At 42.4% G+C, this 11,172-nt stretch overlaps 1 protein-coding gene across 1 annotated transcript in view; it reads left to right on the top strand.

Moving 5' to 3' along the window:
* The first annotated feature begins 2,840 nt into the window (after window positions 1–2,840).
* The window catches only part of LOC135524882 (kinesin-like protein KIF16B), a 32,749-nt gene continuing 24,417 nt past the window's right edge, over window positions 2,841–11,172 (top strand). The window contains exons 1-6 of the mRNA XM_064952736.1: window positions 2,841–2,887; window positions 4,427–4,481; window positions 4,706–4,825; window positions 5,094–5,210; window positions 8,511–8,608; window positions 10,163–10,278. Of these exons, the coding sequence (XP_064808808.1) occupies window positions 2,841–2,887; window positions 4,427–4,481; window positions 4,706–4,825; window positions 5,094–5,210; window positions 8,511–8,608; window positions 10,163–10,278 (553 nt within the window). The remainder of the gene's footprint in view (window positions 2,888–4,426; window positions 4,482–4,705; window positions 4,826–5,093; window positions 5,211–8,510; window positions 8,609–10,162; window positions 10,279–11,172) is intronic.

Here is an 11,172-nt window from a genome sequence, read left to right as displayed (position 1 = left end):
ATTTGTTTATTTGGGTCCTCATAAGCTGACCCCTTAGTGACTGCTGGTCTTCCTGGGGTCCACAGAAAATTCATCATGGTTTCTGGGACATAGATTAGGCTTAATCTAGACCTGGACTAAAAACCATACTCAATGGAACACTACCATTGAAATATATTTTTAGTCCAGGACTAAACTTAAGCTGTGTCCCGGTAACTCCTGGGAATCAGCCCCACAAATATCCAGGACATTACAGCGCCTTTTTTTTGCAATCTGGAAGACATCTGAATTAAAGTGCTGATCATTTCATTATTACAGTATAGGTCCATTATGTTGACTGTATAGCCTTAATATTACACCAACACAATCACTGAGCATGATCATATTGCAGTGTTAACATCACTGATTGACCCAGTATTTACCTGATAATCAGACAGTGCTTCTGATTTATCTTAGATTAACATTTAAATGTTTTTAGTACAAAGCTACAATTCCAAGCTGTAGTGTCATCACGTTCTGCAGTCCTGCTGGTTTTTCTTCCAGGCACTTGGCAGGAGTGGAGTCGACCTAATGTATCCATCAACTCTCCACCTTCTCCACCTTCTCCATCTTCTTCACAAACTGCAGCAGGTCGTCAGCCAGGAGCTGTGGTTCCTCGAAGGCAGCGAAGTGGCCTCCTCGGGGCATGTAAGAGTAGGAGTAGATGTTCCTGAACTTGGCTCTAGCCCACAACTGGGGCACGTGCATTAGCTCGTTGGGGAACGCAGCCAGGCCTGTAGGAACATACACCCCCGTACTGTGGACACGAGAGACAGGTTAACAAACACAGCCACATGTTTACATTCCCTGTAGGAACAGCCCATGTCATATTAAACTGGACAGACCCTGTAGGAACAGCCCGTGTCATATTAAAGGGACAGACCCTGTAGGAACAGCCAGTGTCATATTAAAGGGACAGACCCTGTAGGAACAGCCCGTGTCATATTAAATGGACAGATCCTGAAGGAACATATTAAATGGACAGATCCTGAAGGAACAGCCCGTGTAATACTGGAGAACTATGCCACCACACATACAAACTCACTTATTATCCAGTTTGTTGTCAATGTTGGTCTTTAAGTTCTCCTTGTAGAACCTCATGGAGGACACTATGGAGCCGGTGGTCCAGTACATCATGATGTTGGTCAGCAGGTCGTCCAGGGTGAACTTCCTAGAAGACAGGAACCAGGCTCTCTCAATGAACCAATCAACAAGCCCTATGCTTTATTCATTCTCCAATAAGAAACACTTTTTCAGTTGCAAAATATTTTGCTATTGTTTGCAATAATAAATACAACCCAGGAAGTCCCTGTTTCAGTTTGTCCCATTTGCTGTCATGTGAATAGGACTGTGAATGGCTGCTATCAAGGCAACATGTGAATAGGACTGTGAATGGATGCTACCAAGGCAACATGTGAATAGGACTGTGAATGGATGCTACCAAGGCAATATGTGAATAGGACTGTGAATGGATGCTACCAAGGCAACATGTGAATAGGACTGTGAATGGATGCTACCAAGGCAATATGTGAATAGGACTGTGAATGGATGCTACCAAGGCAACATGTTCATGCAAATAGAATAGGTTCATTGTTTTGCTGGGACAAATAAAGTTGTATTGTTTTGGCAGATCTGACCATCATTTGATTACTGTTGTGTTAGCCTTTTAAAATTATAAAGTTGGATTAGCTAACACAACGTGCCATTGGAACACAGGACTGATGGTTGCTGATAATGGGCCTCTGTAGATATTCCATAAAAAAACCTGCCGTTTCCAGCTACAATAGTCATTTACAACATTAGCAATGTCTACAATGTATTTCTGATCAATTTGATGTTATTTTAATGGACAAATAATATGTCTTTTCAAACGTTTTAGGATTTATGCTGTGGTCAGGGTGTGCTAGTTTAATAATCTTATTTTTTGCAATACAACTAATAACTTATATGCGTCAAATAGTTGATCACCTGATGTATCATACGTGTCATATGACCTGGTTGACGTACCTGACGTATTTGCGATACATTTAACTAGCTACAAATACAAGCACGTGAACATCATGCCTAAGGGAATAGGAACAGTTAGAAGAGACGCACCAAAATCACAGACACTGGCATGTATCTAGTTTCCTCATCTTTCGTGCCGACTACGGTATCGTTGGGTTTCATCTGACCTGAAGATATATCATTTGCATTGGCGCTGTTTGGTGTGTTTATATATTTTATTATTGTTGTCTGTGTTTTTTGGGGGATCGTCGCCCAGAGGTTTCTGTAGCCGGTGGTTCTTCTGAGAAGTCGTTTTGTCCAGCTCGGGTAGTGACATTCTGTATCGGATTCAATGTGTATCGTTACGTTTTTTTTTCTTTTTTTTCCCGAAGTTTGGAAGCATATTTTTGAACGGAGGTTGTGATAATTTGTGAATGTATTAGATGTTTCTAAACTCACTGCAAGCACTTTCCCGTTTTATTTGTGCCGCCATCGTTGTGTTGAAAACCCCTCTGTACGTCGCATCATGGGAAACGTCAGTAGGAAGACTGGAGTCCAGGTCAGTTGGAGCCACCAAGCGGTGAGTCTGGTCAGACCGGGACAAGCACCGTGGCGGCAGCACACTGTTACATTCAACTTGATATCAGTCTGTTCTGAGAAGTAAACTATCGGAAGAGGCCTGTCAAACGAGTAAATTACCCGCAGCCATGAAACTTAATTACTACGTTACCATTTTTCAAGTTGACTGATTGTAGTTATGTGGCTGACAGGCTGTATTTGATCAGTTCGCTGTCAGGTGCAGTTCTCAGGTGATTTGGACGAAGGTGCGCCGGGCCATGGCGTCAGTGTGTGTGGCTGTCCGTGTTCGACCCTTGAACAAAAGGTCTGTGTTCTGAGTTATTCTGTCATTTCTATTATGTAAACCCGCCTTCAATCGGAATGGACAATCCATAACAGTGTTTTTTTTTCCATGTTGCCATATCGGGATTGATATAACTTGATTTATGATGACATGACTCATGAATGAATCAGTGGAGACCCAGGACGATAATTTTCTAATGGGCATTGCCTTATTTTAATTTTATTACAGAATATTGGATGGCCGTCATTCATTTTCCATTCACCCAACTCAATCGATAGGGTCAGGATAATACATGATACTCGAATTTCCCCGTGAAAGTTTACGACATAGGTGCACTGGTCTAGAGGTTTTTAATCAAGGTGACAGGTTTTTTTTTTTTATATTCTTGAGTGTCTGGTCAGGGGCTGGAACGTAATTACAAATCATTTGTAGATTGACAAATTGACCACAAGAAGCCCAAACCGATGTTTGACTTAAACAATAATTTCAAACCTTGTTTACATTTCTATATGATCAATTCTCTTGTGTGGGAATACTTGGGAACAATTCTTAAATTAAAATAACCTGGAATTGATTTCCTGGTGTTTTTAGTCTAATGTCCAACAATGAAAAGAGAAACACCTGCGGGCCACCAGTTGGAACTCTTTTCTAGTGTAGTCACTAAGCGGTTTAGTAGTTACTGCCCCGGAGAGACAAAGTAAGAACACCAAAAACGTTAATTGATTTGGAAGAGTTCCCGTGTTGGATAGCCATAGCCAGCTCCCTAACATGGCACCCCTCTCTGTTTTGCGCTGGTTGTTTGAGTAGGCTAACTAGCTATAATGTATGCTTTCAGTACTAGATTCATTCTCTGACCCTTTGATTGGGTTGACAAAAATGTCAGTTAATGCTGCAAGAGCTCTGATAGGTTGGAGGATGTCCTCTGGATGTTGTCATAATTACTGTGTAAGTCTATGGAATGGGGTGAAAACCATGAGCCTCCTAGGTTTTGTATTTTTAGTTGATGTAAGCAGAGGAGGATGAAAACTACCTGTGGTCCACCATGGTGCTACCCTACAGAGTTCTGTTGAGGGCTACTGTAGACCTTCATTTCCTAGTACTGTTTTAGTCCAATTTGGTCACAAATATATTTAGTATAGTTTTACCTGAGAATTATACCTTAAATGTTTCACTTAGAAAAAAATATTCACTGAGAATGATGGTCCTCCCTTTCCTCCTCTGAGGAGCCTCCACTGGATTGAAGGCTACATATAATTAGAGTCATGAAATATGATATATGTTGCGGCATAAATATAGTAATATACTCAACACTTGAAGTCCAATGATGCATTTTCGAAGATAAACTGCACAGTTCAAATTCTTGTTACCCGATAATGGTGTTTTCTTGTTCAAGTAAATGATCATCATCACTACTGACTTATTTATCGTCATGGCACTTACTCACCCACAAACTAACAATATATGGGCTGTAGGCCTCTACATTGGACATTGTTTGCTGTTTTCTACACAAAGCAGCCGGAGTTCCTGTAAACGGCTCTAAAATCCCCATCCATTTCACAGAGAAAAGGACATGTCAGCGATGGTGATTATCCAGATGAAGGGGAAGATCACTTCTGTAGACGGCAACAAGGTCAATGCAGCATGCAATCATCAGAAACCTTCCGCTTTTGTTTTGAGTGACATAGATTTTGGGGGAAGGAACTTAATAATAATGATGATGATGATGAAATGGGAAATGTTTGTACAAATATCGGGACCAACCGAAGGTTCTAGAATGAAGATGGCATAATGACAATGGCTCCTGTTTTATAAATGAATCAAAACATTTTTTGTTTGTAGGACATACACAAAGCTATTCCTGGCAGTGGTCTGACGGACCGAGGAAGACATTCATTCTCCTATGATTTCTCCTACGATTCTACTGATGTCAGAAGCCCCAACTTTGTACCTCAGGAGAAGGTATAGCACACACACACACACACACACACACACATATTTCTGAACCTGAAGCCACTCACTGTTCATCAGTTATACCCTCAGTGGGACACCCTGTGGTCTGTTCTCTACGTGGAGGAGAGGCTGTACATCTCATCTTTAAGTTCTTATAGCTCTTTCTCCTCCAGAGCAGAACTCTCACATACCAACTGAACTCGCCCTGGTTTCACACATGCATCCGGCTTAACCCCTAATTCACCTCTTCCCTCCCTGCCATCCCTGTTCATTGCAGGTGTTTAAAGACTTGGGCTGTGATGTCCTGAAGGCAGCTTTTGAAGGTTACGACGCCTGTGTGTTCGCCTATGGACAATCCGGGTCAGGGAAGTCTTATACCATGATAGGAAACCCAGTAAGTCACTCAGTAGTTTTTTCTGTTTTTTTATATTACAATTTTGAAATGGTAACTTCTTAAAAATGACTTTTTTACAGTAAAATTAATAAATTAAATGACGTTGACATCTGAAATGTAACTGGTGCGCGTCACTGCACTGTAGGAATATGAAGAGCTAGTGGTGGCTGTGTGAAGATTCGCGCCACTCCTTACTCTGTTTACTACAAATATACACTGCTCAAAAAAATAAAGGGAACACTAAAATAACACATCCTAGATCTGAATGAAATATTTGTATTAAATACTTTTTTCTTCACATAGTTGAATGTGCTGACAACAAAATCACACAAATTATCAATGGAAATCAAATTTATCAACCCATGGTGGTCTGGATTTGGAGTCGCACTCAAAATTAAAGTGGAAAACCACACTACAGGCTGATCCAACTTGTAATGTCCTTAAAACAAGTCAAAATGAGGCTCAGTAGTGTGTGTGGCCTCCACGTGCCTATATCACCTCCCTACAACACCTGGGCATGCTCCTGATGAGGTGGCGAATGGTCTCCCAGACCTGGACTAAAGCATCCGCCAACTCCTGGACAGTCTGTGGTGCAACGTGGCGTTGGTGGATGGAGCGAGACATGATGTCCCAGATGTGCTCAATTGGATTCAGGTCTGGGGAACGGGCGGGCCAGTCCATAGCATCAATGCCTTCCTTTTGCATGAACTGCTTACACACTCCAGCCACATGAGGTCTAGCATTGTCTTGCATTAGGAGGAACCCAGGGCCAACCTCACCAGCATATGGTCTCACAAGGGGTCTGAGGATCTCATCTCGGTACCTAATGGCAGTCAGGCTACCTCTGTCGAGCACATGGACGGCTGTGCGGACCCCCCCAAAGAAATGCCACCCCACACCATGACTGACCCACCGCCAAACCGGTCATGCTGGAGGATGTTGCAGGCAGCAGAACGTTCTCCACGGCGTCTCCAGACTCTGTCACGTCTGTCACGTGCTCAGTGTGAACCTGCTTTCATCTGTGAAGAGCACAGGGCGCCAGTGGCGAATTTGCCAATCTTGGTGTTCTCTGCCAAATGCCAAATGTCCTGCACGGTGTTGGGCTGTAAGCACAACCCCCACCTGTGGACGTCGGGCCCTCATACCACCCTCATGGAGTCTGTTTCTGACCGTTTGAGCAGACACATGCATATTTGTGGCCTGCTGGAGGTCATTTTGCAGGGCTCTGGCTGTGCTCCTCCTGCTCCTCCTTGCACAAAGGCAGGGGCAGCGGACCTGCTGCTGGGTTGTTGCCCTCCTACGGCTTCCTCCACGTCTCCTGATGTACTGGCCTGTCTCCAGGTAGCGCCTCCATGCTCTGGACAGTACGCTGACAGACACAGCAAACATTCTTGCCACAGCTCGCATTGATGTGCCATCCTGGATGAGCTGCACTACCTGGGTTGTAGACTCCGTCTCATGCTACCACTAGAGTGAAAGCACCGCCAGCATTCAAAAGTGACCAAAACATCAGCCAGGAAGCATAGGAACTGAGAAGTGGTCTGTGGTCACCACCTGCAGAACTACTCCTTTATTGGGGGAATCTTGCTAATTGCCTTTAATTTCCACCTGTTGTCTATTCCATTTGCACAACAGCATGTGAAATTTATTGTCAATCAGTGTTGCTTCCGAAGTGGACAGTTTGATTTCACAGAAGTGTGATTGACTTGGAATTAGTTTGTGATGTTCCCTTTATTTTTGAGTAGTGTATGTTGTAACTTGTCACTTTGATCTTTAAGGGTTAGTGTGAAATGTAATGAAGCCCTTTCTCAGCTTAACCAGAGTGGTTGAACTCGTGGATCCTATTTTATTTTTTGTCTGTGTGCATTTTGAAGTTGTTAGCAATTGAGCTAACGCTAGTTAACTAGCATTAACACAATGACTGGATGTCTATTGGAACAGATGGCGCAATGATTGTATGCTAACTCAAGTTAGCAATGGCTCGCAAAACTGCTTTCAACTTCATTCAAACTGCTGGCAGATACACAATGGTATCCAAGCCCTTCTCAGCAGAAATATTTATAATGAAATTGTATCGTAACAGTCAAGTTTGGACACCTACTCATTCAAGGTTCTTCTTTGTACTATATTCTACATTGTAGAATAATAGCGAAGACATCAACTATTAAATAACACATGGAATCACTGCATATTTGAGTAATGGCTACATGTAATTAAAGTTTCGGTTGGTTTACATTACCTCATTTTGTGACAGTTGGGCTGTAGGCGACTCCTCTAGCAGCTAGCTAGCTAGCTGGCTGAACCTCGATGCCCTTTTAGGTTCCTACATCTCCCCCATGTGAAATAATCAGATTTCTAATGAAATATGGCCTTGCAAATATTCTTATACTGCTTCAATGTATTCTCAACCGTAACTGCTGAAAATGGAATGCCATCATATTTTGCTTACAGTGAAAAAGCACGTGGTTTGGGGCTGTTTTTAGGTGCAGGTTGGAATTTGTCATGAATCTTGCCATGGAGGCTTGCTGGCACAGCCACAAAGTCATAAAATTTTATTTTAAACCCTTACCTTAACCACACTGCTAAACCTAATGCCTAACCTTTAAATTATGACAAAAAAGCGTTTTTGTTTTTCCATGCATTGTTTTTAACAGAAGCTGAGATTATATTTGGTTATCAATGCAAAATAGTCTGCTTAGGCTATTTAATGCAAAGCTAAACGAAGACTGCGTAACCTTGACGTTGATTTGACAATCACTTTTTAGCCATTTTTCAGACTGTCTTATCCAGAGCAATTTACAGAAGCAATTAGGGTTAAGTGCCTTACTCAAGGGCACATCAACCTTTCGGCTATATGTTTAATTATTTTGTGAAACCACTTTCTGAAAGAGGAACAATCTTTTATTCCTGGTTCCATTTTCAACCAAAGTGGTAAAATAGTTTCATACTACTCAACACCGCACCGATGCCGCTCAACGACTTGTGCGCTCCGTAACGATATTTGTGCGGCAGGTGACTCTGTAGCAGAACCATGCAAGCAGCATAGGCAGGGCTACGTCCAAGGTCCCGCCTTTTACTTTTGTGACGTGAAACGACATTCACATATTCAGCCTCGTTTGTGTAAGGTGGCGTAGACTATAACTTCACATCAGATGACCTGGTGGATTTCTTTGGTGTTTTTAGAAGTTGTTGCTTGACTGGGTGTGTGTATATAGGACAGCAGAGGAGAGGGAGTACAGGTTACACTGTATGAATGTTGAATGTACATTACCTCTCCTATTATACATTCTTGTGTTCCAGGGAGATCTAGGTCTGATTCCACGTATCTGTGATGGACTGTTCTGTCACATATCAGAGATGGACCAGGTGGATGGGGTCTCCTTCCGCATAGAGGTCAGGTAAGAGTCCGCCCTGCTGAGCAACTAACAACTACTACTGTAGGGTGCTGTCACGGAATAGTTGATTGCTAAAGCTACTGATGTCCTCGGGGGTGTAGAGAGAGTCCACTAGCAGTTTAAATAAGTGTGGCAGACACTGTGGTCCAATGGTGTTGGCTGGATGGCTTGTTCATTTGGCACCTATCTAAAATGTGACAAATTAGCTGAGGGTCGACCATGTACGGTCATCTATTGGTTTTCGCAACGTTTACCTGTCCCGACTTTTAGCCAGTAGAGCAGATTAGAACAACTGGGGGAAGATGCGGTAAAGCAAGGTGAACATTGGCCTCTTCACCTTCTGTATGATAGGTCATCTAGAGTCCCTCAGACTTATCTGCCAAACCCCATACAGTAGCGCTAGGATAGCTGAGCTAATTGCCAAACCCCATACAGTAGCGCTAGGATAGCTGAGCTAATTGCCAAACCCCATACAGTAGCGCTAGGATAGCTGAGCTAATTGCCAAACCCCATACAGTAGCGCTAGGATAGCTGAGCTAATTGCCAAACCCCATAGAGGAGAGCTAGGCAAGTTTACCTAATTGCCAAACCCCATACAGTAGCGCTAGGATAGCTAACTGCCAAACCCCATACAGTAGCTAGGATAACTGCCAAACCCCATAGAGGAGACAGTAGCTAATTGCCAAACCCCATAGGCTAGTTTACCTAATTGCCAAACCCCAGTACAGTGCCAAAGCAGACAGTAGGCTAGGTTAGTTAACCGCTAGGTTGACTGCTAGTTGGATGATGTAATCTAGTTGGATGATGTAATCACGCTGTACTCTTACAGTGCATCTGTATGCCGATGAACATAAAGTCTACTGTCTTATACCAGCTCCGCTGCAGTAATTCTTATAGGTTTTATGACTAAATAAAATACTTTCCCCAGCCGCTGTCAGAATATATTTTTTTATAGAACTATTTTAATTAAATAAACATTCAGGGTATTAAAACTTAATCAGGTGGAAATGGTGTCTGCTTTCATTTGTGTGCTCAGGGAGGGATCGCTGTGAGTGTTAAAGTTGTTTCCAGACAACTAAGCAATAACGTTCCCTGTCTCTACTTCCTCCCACTCACAACCCCAACAGAATATCTTTCCACTCACAACCCCAACAGAATAGCTCTTTGTTCAGGCTGTGAAAATATGACTTGCTTTGCTGTAAATGGCACTTTAATCTCTGTCAACAATATATTAGGAAAATAATGGCTTTTATTGTGTTTTTTGACAGGATTGAATTAGGTAATTCACTGAGTGAAAATGATCTTGAAAATACAATTTGTCAGTGGATCAAGTGATGGTTGAATGAAAGCAGCTAGTCAGTGACAGAACAGGAAATGGAGTAGCTATCTTAACGTCTTCACAGAGTATCATGTGATGTGGTTAAAGCTACCCATTTCCCCCCACTTCCCAACAAATAGCAAACACCTTTCAACAGCCTGTAGATACTGAAGGAAGCTTGCGATCAATTGTTCTTCAGCCCGATGGTGATTATGATGTTCCATGTCTTTGTTTGTTAGTTACCTGGAGATTTATAATGAGCGTGTACAAGACCTCCTCACGACGAAGACGGACCCAGAGAACGGGTCAGGACTCCACCTCAGAGAACACCCCAAGGATGGGCCCTATGTGGAGAGTAAGACTATCACTCACTATCGCAGCGATCAGGGGTCTACAACCTTTTCTTGCTCAGGGACCCCCCTCCCAGCCAAACCGGCAACACATGGACCCCCCCTCCCAGCCAAACCGGCAACAAAGGGACCCCCTCCCAGCCAAACCAGCAACACAGGGACCCCATATGTTAGCCCAACATTTGTATTATCGTCAGGTGAATGATAATGAAACGTAATCAACATTTTAAAATGAATTGATTTGGTAGAAAAACTGAACTAAATGATGAAGGCAACATGTAAAGTGTTGGTCCCATCTTTCATGAGCTGAATTAAAAGATCCCAGGAATGTTCCTTATGCACAAAGCTAAAGTTTTGTGCACAAATAAGTTTTGCAACTTTAGCCTGCATCTTCATGTGCTGAGAGGACAGTGCACCATCTAGCCATACTCTCATTTACCTGTATGATGTGACTACCTCCAGCTCTAAACCCTCAGAGGTAGTAATAACACCAGTGGGGAGAGGGGCTTTGTACTGAACAACTCCAAAACAAAGGTCATGTAGTTCGGTAAGAAGGTTAAAAAAGCTTGTTGGACATGTTAACTAACCCAACACTGGTCTGTGTTGTCTTTGGCATCATGTGAAGACTTATTTTTTTATATCAATTCTCTAATTATTACGTGATTAAACTAATCATGTAAATTTAACTCAGGGGCACCACGGACAGTCTTCAGATTACAAAGTTATACTTTTCCGAATATAACTCTTCACATATAAAAATAGAAGACTAATTGATCAGATATTTTTTTTACCTCATATCAGTCTCATCAGAACGTCATACATTTTTGGTTATCTGCCTTTTAATATAAGTCATCCTTACACCAATTAATCCTTCATTTACTAACTAAATAATCACAGAA

This window comes from Oncorhynchus masou, chromosome 31 (assembly GCF_036934945.1).
Source record: "Oncorhynchus masou masou isolate Uvic2021 chromosome 31, UVic_Omas_1.1, whole genome shotgun sequence".
In the NCBI taxonomy this organism is placed as follows: domain Eukaryota; kingdom Metazoa; phylum Chordata; class Actinopteri; order Salmoniformes; family Salmonidae; genus Oncorhynchus; species Oncorhynchus masou.
This window is presented reverse-complemented; position numbering and strand designations above follow the sequence as displayed.